This window comes from Pipistrellus hanaki (genome assembly GCF_964339955.1).
Source record: "Pipistrellus hanaki genome assembly, chromosome: 1".
Lineage (NCBI taxonomy): Eukaryota > Metazoa > Chordata > Mammalia > Chiroptera > Vespertilionidae > Pipistrellus > Pipistrellus hanaki.
In genome coordinates, this window is record NC_140503.1 from 179,501,405 (window position 1) to 179,519,610 (window position 18,206).

General features: G+C 44.1%; 1 protein-coding gene across 3 annotated transcripts in view; it reads right to left on the reverse strand.

The window, feature by feature from the left end:
• CEP135 (centrosomal protein 135) overlaps window positions 1-17,225 on the reverse strand; it is an 82,541-nt gene extending 65,316 nt beyond the window's left edge. For all 3 annotated transcript variants that reach the window (XM_084899176.1, XM_084899174.1, XM_084899175.1), the window contains exons 1-5: window positions 16,973-17,225; window positions 11,777-11,934; window positions 8,184-8,374; window positions 7,270-7,437; window positions 3,467-3,608 (exon numbers count right to left, since the gene is read on the reverse strand). In XM_084899176.1, the coding sequence (XP_084755302.1) occupies window positions 3,467-3,608; window positions 7,270-7,437; window positions 8,184-8,374; window positions 11,777-11,889 (614 nt within the window). In that variant the 5' untranslated portion in view covers window positions 11,890-11,934; window positions 16,973-17,225. The remainder of the gene's footprint in view (window positions 1-3,466; window positions 3,609-7,269; window positions 7,438-8,183; window positions 8,375-11,776; window positions 11,935-16,972) is intronic.
• Window positions 17,226-18,206: the final 981 nt, after the last annotated feature.

Here is an 18,206-nt window from a genome sequence, read left to right on the forward strand (position 1 = left end):
CTATGGTGGCTTAATAGAGAAGAAAAATGATAAAGACAAAGGTAAAGTCAGAAAATGATATATATGTAGCTTAAAAAAAACCCTCCTTAAATAATACTAATGTATTGTTTAAGAAGCCCTAGATTATAACTGTAATATAAGCACACAAAATATTTTACAATTAAGATCAGATAATCCTACCTAATAAAAGAATTATATGCAAATTAACCATCACTCTGCTATACCCACAAGCCATGCCCACCAGCCAATCAGAGCAAGTATGCAAATAAACCCAACCAAGATGGCTACCAGAAGAGAGGTTTGGGTTTCCCAGGCAACAGAGGAAGCCAAGCTTTCCACACACTCTGGTGGGCCCAGGCCTCCACTCAAGACTACAAAGTTTCAATTGTAGAAGATAAATATATCCCAGATACCAGGGCCTCCACTTGGGTCACCAGGGGGCATGGCTGACCTGCAAACCACCACAGGCCCCTCACCCAGGCCACCCCATGCCCCAAGGGAACCTCACCCTAATCCGGGACACCCTTCAGGACAAACCAGCTGGTCCCCACCTGTGCACCAGGCCTCTATCTTATCTAATAAAATAGTAATATGCAGATTGACCATCACTCCAACACACAAGATCAAGACAGCTGCCCCTATGTGGTCAAAGATCCTGCCCCCATGTGGACACAAGATGGCCAGCAGGGGAGGGCAGTTGGGAGGGACCAAGCCCGCAAGGGAAGGCAGTTGGAGGCAATCAACCCTGCAGGGGAGGGCAGTTAGGGGTGACCAGGATGGCAAAGGAGGGAAGTTGGGGGCAAAAAGGTTGGCAAGGGAGCAGTTAGACATCAATCAGGCTGGCAGTGGAGTGGTTAGGGTGATCAGGTTGGCAGGCAGAAGCGATTAGGGGCAGTCAGGAAGGCAGGCAAGTGAGCAATTGGGAACCAGCAGTCCTGGATTGTGAGAGGGATATCCAACTGCCCATTTAGACTAAACAGGCAGTTGGACATCCCTCGAAGGTCCTAGATTGGAGAGGGTGCAAGTTGGGCTGAGGGAAACCACCCCCCCCCCCAGCCCCCATGCACGAATTTTGTGCATGGGCCTCTAGTTGTATAAATACAGATACATAACGCTGTGTGAAAATAACTGAGCTAAGATAACCATAGTTACCTTTCTAGGTTGTTATATTGATACTAGTGGCCCGGTGCACAAAATTCGTGCACGGAGGGAGGAGGATGTTCCTCAGTCCAGCCTGCACCCTCTCTAATCGGGGATCCCTCAAAGGATGTCTTACTGCTAGTTTACAGGGATCGGGCCTAAACCGGCAGTTGGACATCCTTCTCATGATCTGGGACTGCTGGCTCCAGCTGCTCACCTGCCTGCCTGCCAGCCTGCTCGCCCCCAACTGCCCCTGCCACCAGCCTGCTTGCTCCCAAATGCCTCCCCACCAGCCTGATCATCCCCAAATGCCCCCCCCTACTGGCCTGCTCACCCTCACCATCCCTCTACACTGGCCTGCTCACCTCTAACTGCTCCCCTGCTTGCCTGCTCATTCCAAACTGCCTCCCCGCTATTCTAATCACATCCAACTGACCCCCACTGATGGTCTGCTTACCCCCAAACGGCCCCGCCCCCCCACCAGCCTGACCACTCACAACTGCTGTCCCATCCTGGCCTGATCACCCCACAGAGACCGAAGCTCACAGCGCCTCCTTTTTTTTTTTTCCCAGCACCTCCTTGAGTGGAGGCCAGAGGCAGCTAGGGTGGACAAGAAGCTTGGCTTCCTTCTATAATTGAAACTTTGTAGCACTGAGTAGAGGCCTAGGCAGGCAAGGGCACACGGAAAGCTTCTGTTGCTGGGGAAACCCAAGCCTCCCTCCTGCTCTCTGTGGCTGCAGCCATCTTTGTTGGGTTTATTTGCATACTCACTCTGATTGGCTGGTGGGCATGGCTGGTGGGTGTAGCGGAGGTATGGTCAATTTGCATATTACTCTTTTATGAGATAGGATATTAATAAAGTGGGAAAACTGCCCCATAGTCTCTGCATAATCCACAAAATTAAAAGTAATCTGCGCTAGCCCTGGCAAGGTGTCAGTTAATTGGAGTGCATCCCATACACCATAAGGTTGTGGGTTCGTTTCCCAGTCAGGGCACATACCTAGGTTGCAGATCAATCCCTGGCCAGAGCACGTACAGAAGGCAACCAATTGATGTATTGATGTTTCTCTCTCATATTGATATGTCTCTGTCTTTCTCTCCCCCTTCATCCCTCTTTAAAATCAATAAACATATAATTCAGATAAGGCTAAAATAATAATAATAATAATAAATAAAAGTTATCTGCACTATTTCTATTGGTATATTCCTATTTTAATGTTTCTCCAGCTATGACCATAGAAGCTGTCACTAGTGTTCTCTTGCTCCTTTGAATCCCTCACAATTTTCTTTAAAAAAAAAAAAAAAAAGTTTTTATTGATTTCAGAAAGAAGGATGAGAGGAGAGGGGAAGAAACAATGATGAGAGAGAATCATCAATCGGCTGCCTCTTGCATACCCCCACTGGGGACCGAGCCCACAACCCAGGCATGTGTGTGACCTCCTGGTTTGTAAGTCAATGCTCAGTCACTGAGACACACCAGCCGGGCCCCATAATTTTTTTTTAAATATATTTTATTGATTTTGTACAGAGAGGAAGAGAGAGAGATAGTTAGAAACATCGATGACAGAGTCATCGATCAGCTGCCTCTTGCACACCCCCCACTGGGGATATGCCCGCAACCAAGGTACATGCCCTTGACCAGAATCGAACCCGGGACCCTTCAGTCACCAAGCCGACGCTCTATCCATTGAGCCAAACTGGCTTCGGCCCCATAATTTTCTTAATAGCATTTTGTGTATTCTCTTGTCTCATCTTCACTGCAAGATTGTAAGCTTCTCAAAAGCAGCAACCCCCTTCTTACTCATTTTTACATCTCTAGAACACTTACATTGTGCCTTTCCTAGAAAGCTTAGTTGAAACGAAATGTGTATCTGATTACAATTTAAGCAAATGCAAACATATAGAACTAAAGAATCAGGAAGCAAGAATTTTGAAGGAAGAATTTCAAAGCCAATTGCAAATCTATCCGTGTCCATCAGCATTTGACATAAATCTGGAGTAACAGTCCTATAAAAGAGAACTTTGATTGATGAAACCAAATGTCAAAGCAACTTTACTGAAATAAGATTCTAAATGGCACTAAACAGTTTTAAAGCAAATATGGGCAGAAACAGCAGGCATATGATCTATCTGAAATCAAAGTTACAAAACAAATTTAAAAATGGTATATTCAGAATACATTCATAAAGTATTTACTGAGTGCTTCTACAAAGCTCTCGGCTAGGCACTAGAGATACAGTAGTTAATGAGACAAAAGCCCCCCAGTCAAAAAATTTACAGTTAAGGGGTCAATTAACTAAAGTCAACAAGAAATTATTTAATGCACCTGTTATCAGCCACTTGTAGGAGGTCTGCAATGTAAGGGTCATCTGGCTGAGGAACTGGATAGGAACTGACTTCAGAGGGAGGGACTGGTTGGTCAATTTGCATTCGCTGGCGCCTAAAAGCAATACTTCTTTTCTTGCCACCTAAAGAAAATAAATGTATATTTTTTAAAAAATTAGAAACAAACAAACCACTGTCTTAGAATTAAATATTCCAGAAGATTGGCCTTTTTGTTAATACAGTATGTCTCAAGCTCATCTTATATATTGAGAAAATATTTTCTCCCCCATATAGTATAAATACCCACTCTGATCTTTAAATCATGCCTTCCTGAAAACCTCAACAGATAAGGTTATAAAACAAGTTTTAATTTCTTCATGCATGCCATGTGTGCCCAGAATTAACCATTCCTCCAATAGATGGGTACCAGATATTGGCAATATTAAAATTTAAGTGTGTCTTGTGGAGTTTATTATTGTGATCTCATGAAGTTGCTACCAATAGAAAATTGTCAAACAAGGAGCTTAAGACAGTGAGAACTGCCTTAATACACATGCTTATTAAGCAATGCCAAGAGCAGATAACTGAAATTTTAAGTAGTAAAACTAGTAAATAATGGAATGTCAACTGTAATATAAAATCATGCTGTAACCTGAGTAAGTAGGGAATATTTTACTAATTATCTTTAAAAATACCAGGAGAAATTTCTTTTTATGAATGAATATATCCTATGTTAGTGCAAACCACATGGATAATTTATCTTTTTCAGCATCTAGCTAAGATTATACATGTCCTTAAAAAACTCACTGATCCTCATTAAGAACAACATAACCCACAACTGTGTATTCCTTAGAATCCTAACAAACTTGGTATACTCTTACATCTCTCATTCTGAGGATGAAGCAACTGAATCAAAAGTATTTAAACAGAAGCATCAAACAGTCTGTCAAATTACAGGGGGAAGGCTGGGGAGGGGGGAGGGAAGTAAGAGATCAACCAAAGGACCTGTACGCATGCATATAAATATAACTAATGGACACAAGACATTGGGGGTGAGGGCATGTATGGGAATGAGGTGTGGGGGGCCATGTGGACGATATGGACACATGAAATACCTTAATAAAAAAATGAAAAAAACAAACAAAACAAAACGTATTTAAAGGGCCTGCTTATAGTTACACACCTAAACAAGACAAACCATTTTCTTCTTCCCTTATCTACTGATTTCCTGTCTTAGTATTCCTCAATTTCTTTCACAACTTCTTCATCTACAAGTCCCTTAAATACGAACTTCCCTAGGGTCTCTTTCCTTCTCCTCTCTTCCCAAACTACACAATCTCACTAGATAATTCCATAGCTTCAATTTCCAAGATACTCCAAAGGCTTCCAACTTGAATCTCCATCTGGGACCACACTTCTAAGAACAGATCTACATACCCCACTGCGTACTGGAAATCTCAATGTGACTGTCCCATATAACACCCTTTAACATATCCAAAGGTGGATTTCTGCCCCCTCCTCCCACATTCCCTAGCTTGAGAAGTAATACCATTATCCACCCACTGAGAAGTCTGACAATTCCCCTTACCTTCCAAGCCTATCAATTTCAGTTACTAAATTCTACAGATCACATCCCTGAATCTCTCGTGAATCTGTCCTATTCTTTTCTCAGGAAATCAGGTTATCCTTTTTCTCAATCTCCCAGTTATTTCTGAAATCTTCCCCACCTTTCCCCACCATCTCTGCCATTGGCTCACAGTCTGCCTCTCATTTCCTGCCACCTTGAGCTCCACTGATTCTTCCCCACCCTAGCCTCTCAATTCCTAATCTGTCAACTCTCCTGTTTCTTCACTCGGTTTTAAGTACATAACAACACGATTATGCCTGGACTCTCTCTGTCTCTATTTAGAAGTATATTAGCTTTTGATCTTCAACTCCCTTCTATCATAATCTTCATCTGACCATGTTACTATCGGTCCACCTTTGCTCTTTAATTTCCCAATCTCTACCTAATCTCATACTCCTGCACTTTTCTACGCCTCATTTACTCCCATGATCTTGATCCCATGGCTCAAACATCTCAATGACGTTGCAATTAGTACTGGACATTATGCCTAAACAACCATTAACTTGGATATGGCCCATCATCTTTTCTCTTGTTCAAGAACTGAGCATAAAGGCAAAGATAGTAAAATAAACTAAGAAATTACACCTTTTCCAAATTCTTTAAGTATAGATCACTTTTACAACTAAAACTAGAGGCCTGGTGCACGAATTTGTGCACTGTGGGGTCCCTCGGCCTGGCCTGAGGGACCGGGCCAAAATCAGCTCTTCGACAGCCTCTGAGGGATCCCGGATTACGAGAGGGTACAGGCCAGGCTGAGGGACCCCACCAGTGCACAATCGGGGCCGGGGAGGAACAGCAGAAGGGCTCCAGGGCGTGTCCGGCCCATCTCGCTCAGTCCCGATCAGCTGGACCCCAGTGGCAAGCTAACTCACTGGTTGAAGCCTCTTCCCCCTGGTGGTCAGGGCACATCATAGTGACTGGTCAACAGGTTAACTGTCTGGTCCCTGGTGTTCAGTGCACGTCGTAGTGAGCAGTTGAGCAGCCTTAGCATATCATTAGCATATTATGCTTTGATTGGCTGAACAAATGACCGGAAAACCAGACACTTAGCCTATTAGGTTTTTATTATATAGAACTAGTGGCCCGGTGCATGAAATTCATGCACTTTAAAAGGGGATTAGAGGAAATAATTTAATATTGCTATTTCCCCTTTCTCTATAATAGAAGTGTCAGAGATGAAAGAAAATTTGTAAAATGTATATGAAAACTTTCCTCCTGTCAGAGTCTGGGGCTCACCACAGGACCCAGAGTCAAGTCCTCACATGCACCTCAAAGCTGGGTGAGACCCAAACCCTCCCCCCCAAATGGGCTAGATCCAGACCCAGCCAGTTCCACCTTGGTCAACCCCTGCCAGACAGGGAACTTAGACTCGGGTCCCCCAGCACTTGGAGGGAGGCACAGCCTCTCAGGTCCCCCATCAAGCCCCAGTGGGTGGGAGGTGTGGCCTGAGTTCCTCTGTCAAGCTCCGCCAGGCAGGGGGGTGTAGCCTCAGTCTCCTGGCCTGGTGCTGGAGTGGGGTATGTGGCTTGAGGTTCCCCAGCCTGGTGTTGGGGTGGGGGGCGCAGCCTGAAGTCCCCTGTCAAGCCCCACCTGGGGCGTGGGGAGCAGCCTGAGGTCCCCTAGTCCAGCACCAGGATGGAAAGTACACCTTGAGATCCCGTCAAGCCCTGCCAGGTGTGTGTGTGTGTGTGTGTGTGGGGGGGGGGGGGGGGGTTGCCTGAAGTTCCGTCAAGCCCAAGGGGGTGTGGGAGGGCATAGCCTCAGGCCCCTGCTGATTGCTTGTTAAGGCTCCTTAAGGGAACTTGGCTTCAGCTGTGGGTGCAGCCATCTTTCTGATGGAGTGATGGTTAATTAGCATATTCCCTCTTTATTACATAGGATAATAACAATAATAGGAAAGAGAATTTAAAACAGAGATTAAGGAAATAAAACTCTGGGCATTAAAGTTAGTCTTCTTACAGCTGAGAAGCTATTACAAGTTTCTAAGCATATGTAAGAAATACTATCTGGATATTCAGAAGTATATCAAGAAGTTTATGTGACTATCCAAACATATGGTACTTTTTCAAATACTAAAGTCTAAGCATGACTAATCCAAAGTCCCATTTCAGTTAGTAGTTTAAAGATCTTTAAAAGATTAGATGTATATAATTTGTTTAGAGAAGGAACTGATGTACCTGGAGTTTGTACAACAGCATGCAAATTCTTTTCTTGAAGTTGTTGAATTTTTTCATTCTTAGCTTTGCTCTCTTTCTCCAAAAGTTTGAGTTTATGAACATACTGGTTATTTAGAAATTTCAGATCAGCTGTTTCACGTGTACTCTCCTTCAATGTAGTTTTCAGCTCTTAAAAGATTAAAAGACTATTTTACAGATCAAGAAATCTATGGAGTTCTTCCACTTCACAAAATACAAAAAGTTCCCAATTTGAAGGCTCTACCTAATTCTTATGCATGCTTTGTTTGAAAGGCTACTACCTTTTCTACTACTATTAACAAAACTGCAAATAACTCATTAAGCACAAGAGGTAATCATATTTTTTCTCTGCTGTAATATTCATTCACCACGGCTTTTGACCTAGTAAATTGGATATAAAGCTAAGAAATTATGAATTCATGCCAGGTTTTAGACAGGGCTTTCAAATGAATGTAAGAATTTACAGTAATATAGCCATATAATTACTCTTTGCCTAGTATTTTTGAAGTAATTTTATTGTACCTTCTAGCTCAAAAATGGATTAAAGAATCAGAATGAAGTAGGCTTTTAACTTACTTTAATCCTCTTAATTTCAGTATATGAAAAACAAAAGTTGTTTCGAGAACATTCCCTCAGTTCTAGCAGTTAACCTTTTTTCTAGCAATTGTAAATCTAAAATTTTAATCCAGTTACAGTATACACAAATACAGATACGGAATGAAAATTTATTTTACTTCTCAGGAACTCTTCAACAAACCCTACAGAATTTCAAGAGCTGTTACAAAAGGACTACCACATTATCTAATCAATAGTTTTAAAATTAGACTAGCCTTTCCTATACATAAAATGAAAGGGAGCAAAAATATGGCATTAAAAGAAAAATCAGAACATTTTACCTTTAATGTGTTGGGCCGATTGTTCTCTCAGTTTCATTAATTCCAGGTATAATTCATTATTTTCCTTGCTCAATTTTGTATTTTCAAGTTTGTAAGGTTCCAAAACAAAATCAAAATTGGCACTTTCTTTTTCGGCTTTCACAGCAGATAATTTTGATTTCCTAAGACTTTCTGTTGTATGAACCAGGTCACTAGAATTAAAGAATAAAAAATGTAAAAACAAGAAAACATTCTATTAACTTTCTAATAACTAAAAATCCTACCTAATAAAAGAGTAATATGTAAATTAACATCACTCTGCTAAGAAGCCACGCCCACCAGCCAATCAAAGCGAGTATGCAAATAAACCCAACCAAGATGGCAGGAGGAAGGCTTGGGTTTCCCAGGCAACAGAGGAAGCCAAGCTTTCCGCATGCCCTTGCCGGCCTAAGCCTCCACTCAAGGCTACAAAGTTTCAATTGTAGAAGGTAAATAAATTGCAGATACCAGGGCCTCTGCTTGGGTTGCCAGGGGGCATGGCTGGCCTGCAAACCACCCCAAGCCCCTCATCCAGGCCGCCCCACGCCCCAAGAGAACCCCCACCCTGATCCAGGTCACCTTTCAGGGCAAACCAGCAGGCCCCCAGCACCCATGCACCAGGCCTCTATCCTATCTAATAAGAGTAATATGCAGATTGACCATCACTCCAACACACAATATGGCTGCCCCCATGTGGTCACAGATCCTGCCCCATTGTGGACACAAGATGGCCACCACAAGATGGCCAGTAGGGAAGGGCAGTTGGGAGGGACCAGGCCTGCAAGGGAGGGCAGTTGAAGGTGATCAACCCTGCAGGGGAGGGCAGTTAGGGGTGACCAGGCCAGCAGAGGAGGAAAGTTGGGAGCAGACTGGCAGGGCAGCAGTTAGACATCAATCAGGCAGGCATCAGAGTGGTTAGGGGGTGATCAGGCTGGAAAGTGGAAGTGGTTAGGGGCAATCAGGAAGGCAGGCAGGTGAGCAGTTGGGAGCCAGCAGTCCTGAATTGTGAGAGGGATGTCCCAGATTGGAGAGGGTGCAGGCTGGGTTGAGGGACACCCCCCCCCCCCCCCCGCACATATTTTGTGCACCAGGACTCTAGTATAATTATAAAAGGCTGAAATAAGTTAAATACCAAGTGAATTCAAATATAAAAACAAATAATTAGGAACCTTTCAAGGTGATACAAAGCATTAAAAAATTTCTCAAAACAAGATTAAGTTATAAATTATCCTATATAATAACAGCCTAATATGTTAAGTGTCTATTTGTTCGACCATTTGACCAGTTGCTATGACTTGCACTGACTACCAGGGGGAAGATGCTCCAACCCGTGGGTTAGCTTGCTACTGGAGTCCAGCTGATCAGGACTTTGGTCATATGGTCTGCACACACCCTGGAGCCCTCCTGCGGTTCCTCCCCAGCCCCAATCATGCACTGGTGGGGTCCTTCAACCCGGCCTGCTCCCTCTCGCAATCCGGGACCCCTCGGGGGATGTTGGGTAGCTGGTTTCAGCCCTATCCTGGAAGGCCAGGCCAAGGGACCCCACTGGTGCACAAACCTGTGTACACATAATTAGAATCATATTTTAGTCTCCCATCTTGCTTATTCCCCCACTAATCACCTGATCCTGTGGAATCTGTGAACCTGCTTGTTTTTTCAGCAAATATTTATTGAGTGCCTGCTACATGCTAAGTGACAGGTACAGAATAAATAAGATTTAGTTCCTTGCCTCAAAGAACACAGACTAGTTGTATATTTACTCCCAAGAATACTTATTGAGCACGGAAAGCAATAAAGAACTCACTGTCATGGAGCTTATTTTCTACTGACAGTTTGTAAAAAAGTTATGCTACTGCTAGAGGCCCATTGCACGAAAATTGTGCTGTAGTAGACCTTCCTTTCCCCAGCTGCTGGCACAGGCCTCCCTCCTCTGGCTGCCCGCAGGCAACTGGACCCAGGCTGGCTTCCCTCAGGCAGCCTGCAGGTACTGGGACCTGGACTGGCTTCGTAGGGCCGCCCACAGGCACCCAGGACCTGGGCTGGCTTTCCTCTGGCCCCAGCTTTGTCAGGAAGGACGTCTGGAACAATGTCCAGAAGACATCGGTCTAATTAGCATATTACCCTTTTATTATTATAGATGTGATAAACTCAACAGATACTTCAGTGCCAATTATGTATTCAGCCTGTTCTAGGTATAGTTTCTAGTCTCCTAGGAATAGAGTTTGAATTCTTAAGGGAAGTCAAATGGAAGCTTCCAATAATAATTAGTAGTTAGGGTGGCATGTAAGAGACATAATAAAGCCCAGCAGACTGTATAGCTAACTAAGCAAGAGGGCAAGGGGACAGAGAGGAGAGGGACTTTACAGGCATATAGAACAGCATATGGAGAGACCATGGGTGAGAGTGTCCATATGTTTAGGAGCTTCAACTGGTTCACTACATAGGAGATGAAGCTGCAGGGGCCAGATGAGGAAGGGTTTTAAAGACCATACTAAAGCCCACAAAATATTTTTCATCTATTTTCTCTTCCCATCATCTCTCATAGTCCTCCGCAGCGATTTTCAACCTGTCATCACATGGCACACATAGACTAATTACTAAAATTCTGAGGCACACCATAAAAACATTGTATTTTTTGCTGATATGACCAAAAAGAAGGTATAATTTTGATTTATTCACACTGGATAGCTATTTTTGTGTTGGCTGTTGTCACTTTTTATTTGACAATATAAAGGAAAAGAGATCAGTGCCCCTTTTCTGCTGATTAAATAGTGAGGTATTGCATGTTTTAAAAATTCTTATGGCGATAGAAAATCACTGTCCTAGTGCAAAAGCTCCCAAAGCAATTTCCCTGCCCCAGGCTCAAACCACAGTAATAGAGTTCATGTGGTAAAGAAAATCACAAAGGCCGAAACCGGCTTGGCTCAGTGGACAGAGCGTCGGCGTGCAGACTGAAAGGTCCCAGGTTTGATTCCGGACAAGGGCATGTAACTTGGTTGCGGGCACATCCCCAGGAGGGAGTGTGCAGGAGGCAGTTGATCGATGTTTCTTTCTCATCGATGTTTCTGACTCTCTGTCCCTCTCTCTTCCTCTCTGTAAAAAATCAATAAAATATTTTTAAAAATTATTAAAAAAGAAAATCACAAAGTATTCTTCAATTGAGGTAATACATAACAGCTAAAGAATAACCACATATAAGGTAATATGTAACAACTAAAGAAATTACATTATTAATGTAATAGTAACTAAAGACCAGTAGGTGAGGCTGACATAGAACTCCCAATTATATCAGAAAACCATATTAAAAAGATTATAATTCTATCCACAGGGAAAACCCTCAAAAATGTTTACATTAGAAGGTAGTGTGTGACTGGTGACCCCTGGAGCTCTACAATATGGAGAGCCTGAACTCATGATGGAGAAGCAGGCTCTGCAACAAAAAGATGTGCTTTGGATGATTTAAGGGCTTTAAAAAAAAAAAACTACCCATTTCTTTACTGTAGCATGAAGTTCAATCAAATCAGATAAATAAAATTAAGGATTATAGAGGTTTAGAACTGTATTTTCATCTTTACCTGAAGAGTTTTTCTACCAAGGGTAAACACTCCACTGTCAGAGTCTGGCGGTATCCCAACTGATCCAATCTTTTTCTAATATTAACATACTTTCTTTCTGCAGCTGTAGTCATCTTGTCTTCCAAAATTAGCTTTATTCACTTCCAAAAATTAAAGTCCTAAAAGAGTGAAATATCATATTAGCTATAATAATTTATTATATATTAATAAACTATTAATATATTAAACTATTATTGTTTCATAAGAATAAAATATTCCTTTGAATTGGAAACAATTCTCTTTCCACTTTAGTTAGGCAGACTTCTGCAATATTTATATTGAGTTATGTAGAATGCTTATGATATTCTTATTGCTGCATTAAAATGATTATCTGGCCCAGGCTGTGTGGCTCAGGGTTGAGCATTAACCTATGAACCAGGAGGTCATGGTTCAATTCCGGTCAGGGCATATGCTCAGATTGTGGGCTCAATCCCGTGTGGGGCATGCAAAATGCAGCCAATCAATGATTCTCTCTCCCTCTCTTCTCTCTCAAATCAATAAAAATATTTTTTAGAAAATGAGTATCTGTTCATAAACCTCTATCTAAAAAGTGAAAATCAATAAAGCTTCTAGAAAAGAATATTTTCCTGAGCCAAGGGTAGGAAGAAAATTCTGAGAGAAGACTATTTAAAAAGCACTAAATATAAATATAAAAGAAAAACTTGAAAAACTGTACTTCACCAAATTAAAAATTCTGCTCATTAAAATATTCCATTAAGAAAACAAAAAGGCAAACAAAGTGGGAGGAAATATTCATATCTAAAAACCATTTTTATAAGGAATATATAAAGAACTCTTGCAATTCACCTCTTAATGACAAATAACCTATAAATGAATGGGTTAGTTTAATAGGCACCATGCAGAAGATATTTGAATGGAATAATCACATGAAAAGGTGCTTAAAACCATTAGTTATCAGAGAAATAGCAGGTGTACCGGTTGATAATGCAGATTTTTTTCAGTAGCTGGAGTTACACATATGTTGATATATATGTGATTTGATATGTACACTATTTTATTGTATTGACAGCAAGCTTTAAAACTTATGTCAAATTTATTGAAGGTGTTAACATTATATATATTTTTACACTTAAAAACATCAAATTTCGTGCCAAAAAAAGAGTATTTGAGGGAAGTTTTAATTCATTATTTTGAAGAAAAATGCTGCTGAAAGTTATTGTATACTTCAGGAAGCTTATGGTGAACATGCTCCATCTCAAGATACACATGAACGCTGGTTTAAATGCTTTAAAAGTGATGATTTCTATGTGAAAGACAAAGTACATCCAAGTCAACTGAAAAAGTTTGAAAACCAACAATTACAAACATTATTGGATGAAGATGTGTGTCAAACTCAAAAACAACTTGCAGAAAGATTAAACGTTGCTCAGCAAACAATTTCCGATCATATACAAGCAAAGGGAAAGATTTTAAAGGAAGGTAAATGTGTGCCACATCAACTGAACGAAAGACAAATGGAAAATTGAAAAGTCATGAGTAAAATGTTGCTTCAAACAGCACGAAAGGGGTTTTTTTGCATCAAATTGTGACTGGCAATGAAAAGTGGATTTTGAAAATTCCAAATGCACAAAATCATGAGCTGATCCAGGTCAACCATCAACATTAACTGCAAAACCAAATCGCTTTGGAAAGAAGACAATGCTCTGTGTTTGGTTAGATCAGGAAGGTAAGGTGTATTATGAGCTTCTAAAACCAGGTGTGACCGTTAATACTGATCACCACCAACAACAAATAATTGATTTGAACCACACTTTGATCGTGAAACAACCAGAATATGCCAGAAGACATGGCAAAGTAATTTTGCTTCATGATAACGCACCATCATAAACTTCAAAACCAGTTAAAAATACATTAAAAGATCTTGCCTGTGAAGTATTAACCCACCCATTGTATTCACTCCTTGCTCCTTCAGGTTATTACTTGTTCTATCAATGACACATTCACTTTTTGAGCACATCTTCAGAACGTACAAAAGTGGAAAACTGGGTCTCTGAATGGTTTGCCTCAAAAAGGAAAGTTCTATTGGGACGGTATCCACAAATTACCTGAAAGATTGTAGCTACCGGTGGACATTACTTTGAATAAAGGACTTTTGATGTTTCTCTTGAAATTGTGTTTTCTTTGATTACAAAATCCGCATTATTAACCGGTACACCTGGTACAAATTAAAACCACAATGAGGTACAATTTCACCCATACTAGAATGGCTAAATTCAAAGGTTGTCAAGGATTTGAATCAACTAGAATCTTTACACTGTTGACTAGCGTGCAAAATCACTGTGGAAAATACCTGGCAATTTCTTGTAAAGTTAAACATACTTCTACTCTATAACTCTGTAATCTCATTCCTAGGAATTTACTTCAGGAAATGAAAATAAGCAACTTACAAAGAGACTCTACAAGAATATTCATAGCAGCTTTATTCATAATAGCCCCAAAATGAAAAAATAAAAACTATATATTCTTCAACAGCAGGATAAACTGTGATATACTTATACAATGTAGTACTACCCAAAAATAAAAAGAGAAGGGCCCTAACTGGTTTGGCTCAGTGGATAGAGTGTTGGCCTGCGGACTGAAAGGTCCCAGGTTCAATTCCAGTCAAGGACATGTACCTTGGTTGCGGACACATCCCCAGTAGGGGGCGTGCAAGAGGCAGCTGATCGATGATTCTCATCTATGTTTCTAACTCTCTATCCCTCTCCCTTTCTGAAAAAAAAACAATAAAAATATATTTAAAATAAATAAATAAATGAGAAGGAACTTCAGATACATATCAACCACAAAGATGAATTTGAATAACATTATTTGAGCAATAGAAGCCACCCACATATATTGTATAATTCCACTTATATAAAGTTCAAAAACAGGAAAAATTAAACTAAGTGGACAGAAATTAGAACAGCAGTTGCCTGGGGCCATGTGGGTGGGTGGAGACTGATTGGAGGGGTTAAGAGGGAACTTTCTGGGGTGATGAAAATATATTGACTGGGGTAGTGGTTACACAAGTATACACATTTATCAAAGCTTTTCGGTTAAGTACTTTTAAGATCTGTGCTAAACTTTACTTCAATTATTAAAAAAAAAAAAAAAAACCACGCATGTCTCTATACACGCTTTTATCCTTGTCTTTTAAAATATTTATGAGCCTATTCTCTATCAGTCTGCCCTAAAATTTAGTTATCAAAAGATCACTGCTTGCCCCAACCGGTTTGGCTCAGTGGATAGAGCATCGATCAGCCTGCGGACTCAAGGGTCCCAGGTTCGATTCCAGTAAAGGGCATGTACCTTGGCTAAGAGCACACCCCAGTGGGGAGGGTGCAGGCTGCAGCTGACCGATGTTTCTCATCGATGTTTCTAACTATCCCTCTCCCTTCCTCTCTGTAAAAAAAAAAAAAAAAAAAAAATATATATATATATATATATATATATATATATATATATATATATATATTATATATATATATATTTTTTAAATCACTTATTTAGAAAACTAGCTCTTTTCTATCCTTTGTCAGGAAAATACAGCCCTATTACTCCAGACCAAATAAAAACTGCTTTACAGCGCTACTGTTCTTCAGGATTTATAAAGAAGTGAAATCTCACAGCTACTGGGTCAGGCAGAGGAGGCCAAAGAGGCCTCTGGATTCCAGGATGAGCAGAGGCTGTGCCCCCGGAGGCGCTTTCCCAAACCACAGGTCCCCAGCGGGCGGGCAGTGAGGAACCCAGTCCTGGCCCAGCACTGACTGTGGTACCACCTCAGCTTCCCATCACAGGGACCTCTCCCTGCTTACTCCACCCCACAGACCTCCCTTTCCCCGGCTCCCCGACCTCTTCCTCTGCGCGCTGTCCCTTTGGACTGCCTGAGTTCCTGCCAAAGAAGGGACCTGGCTGATGCAGGTGACATCAGGACTACACCGGTCCCACCAAGAACTAGCCGGCTTCACCACTCACACCCTCCCTCTGTCTGGTACCAACTCTGGTTACCTCGAAATAACACTTCCTTACCCGGGGAAAGGAAGGGAGGAAAGAGGGAAGGGGGGGGGGGGGGAGGAGAGGGAGGGAGGGAGGGAGGGAGGGAGGGAGGGAGAGAGAGAGAGAGAGAGAGAAGGGGAGAGGGAGGGAAAGGAGAGAAGAGAGAGAGAGAGAGAGAGAGAGAGAGAGAGAGAGAGAGAGAGAGAGAGAGAGAGAGAGAGAGAGAGAGAAGGAGAGAGAGAGGGAGAGAAAGAGAGAGAGACACGAGGAGAGGGAGGGAAGGAGAGAGGGAGAGGGAGGGAGGAGGAGAGGAAGGAGGGAGAGATGGGGGATGAGGGAGGGAGGGAGAGGAGAGAAGGAAGGGGGAGGGAGGGAAAAGAGAGAAGGAAGGGGGAGGGAGGGAAAAGAAGGGAGAAAGAAAGAGGGAGGGAAAGGGGGAAGGAGGGATAGTGGGAAGAGAGAAGGGGAAACAGAGAGAGGGAAGGAGGCAGAGAAAAAATAAAAGTGAATTTTTAAAAAATCAGCAAAGAACTGATGAAAAAGATCAAAATCTTCCCAAGGACAAAATCACACACACACCTACGAGCCTTTCCTCTCCCGTGGGCTTCCGCCTCCAGCCCCTGCCCCACTCCATCCTCCAGCCGCGGGTCCGCGCTGGCCCGTCCAGCGAACAGCCCGGCCGTGGGGCGGGCCGCCCGGCGCGGGGGCAGGGGGACCTCCGCCCCTCGGGGCGCCCGGCGCGGGGGGCAGGGGGCGCCCAGGGCGGCCCCAGGCCCGGCGGCACCGGGGGCGGCAGAGGCCGGAGGGAGGCGGGGTGTCGCCTCGGTGCGGGGCGAGCACCACAGGCCCCGCCCGGGCTTCGCTTCGGGCGCTTCCGTTCACAAAGAGCACGGAGGACTGCGAGCGCGGCGGGCATTTAACTTTCCAACCGGCCCACGGGCGGCGGCGGGCCGGCGCCCCCTCGGCCGCGGAGGACGCGGGCAGGGAGGCAAGGGAGGCCGGAAGCCGAGCCTGCGGGCCTCTCCGCACCGCGCCCGCCGGGCCCACGTCCCCCCGCGCCGCGCGGCCCCCCTCCCGGCAGCGCCCTGCCAGGCCCGGCCTGGCCACCGGGACGCCCGGGAGGCGACGGCGCCGCCCCCGCAGCCCCCGCGGGGCCCTCACCCGAGCTCCGGCCGCCGCTCCCTCCGTCTGCGGCCGCATCGCCGCCCTCGAGCCTGCCTTCCTCGTCGGCTCCTTCCGCCCCAACGCGGGCTCGGGCGCCGGGACAGTTTGAAAATGGCGCGGACAGGCGCTCCCGGCCCGCAGGAGGAGGCGCGCCGTTGCCCCGGTAACGGGAGCGGCGGCCCGAGAGGCGCGCGGCGGGGACGCGCCGGCGGTGATGGCGGCGGCGGCGGCGCGGGCCCCGGTGCCCGGAAGCGCCTGGGCCCGGGCGGCTCGAGGCCACAGCGCCCCCTGGCGGCCGGCGAGCCCGGAGCCCAGCGGAGAGCGGCGGCGGTGGCGGCCTCTGCAGGCCGGGTGCGCTCACGTCGGGGCGCGTTGTGAACCGCTGCCCAGCCCGGCTCCTGCAATTAACCTTTACCGACCAAGTGGACTCTTACTCACCGGGAAAAATCCATTTAGAAGCCACATTGTAGCCTCAGCCGGCTCGGCTCAGAGTTTGGAGGGTCGGCCTGCGGACCTAAGGGTCCCGAGTTCGATTCGGGTCAAGGGCACATGCCTGAGTTGGAGGCTGGATCCCCAGTGTCGAGCGTGCAGGAGGCAGCTGATCAATGATTCTCTCATTGATCTTTCTATCTTTCCCTCTTCCTTCTTCTCTGAAATCAATAAAAATTTATTTATTTATTTATGTTATTAATTTTTTTTCTCATTTTTTAAATTAAGGTATTATATGTGTACATATCTTACCAATTCCCACCCCACCCTTCCTCCCCGGAGTTTTTCGTCCATTGGTTTTGCTTATATGCATGTATACAAGTCCTTTGGTTGATCTCTTATCTCCCCCATATCTCCCTACCCTCCCCGCTGTAATTTGAGAGTCTGTTTGTTTCTTTACAAAAATATACTTTAAAAAAAGTCACATTGTCTTTGCAGCTTTCCCCCACAGCCTCCCACCCATGTCTCCTGTGAACCCTGCGAAGGGCCATTTGGATATGTATAGCATCTTTTGGGGGCCGTACAAAGCTTCTAACGTAGAAGTTAGCCTGCATATTTGGTTAAGCATGTATTTACCTCGCCCCTAATGCCTCGGCAAGGCCAGACCAAATGATTTTGCCGGCATTATACAGCCTGCGGGCAGGATGTTCCCCAGCCCTGGTGTCAGCCTTATAAAGCAAGTCCTCACTTAACGTTGTGACTTTAAGCAAAGGATGTGTAACAAAGCCAATTCACCATAGGC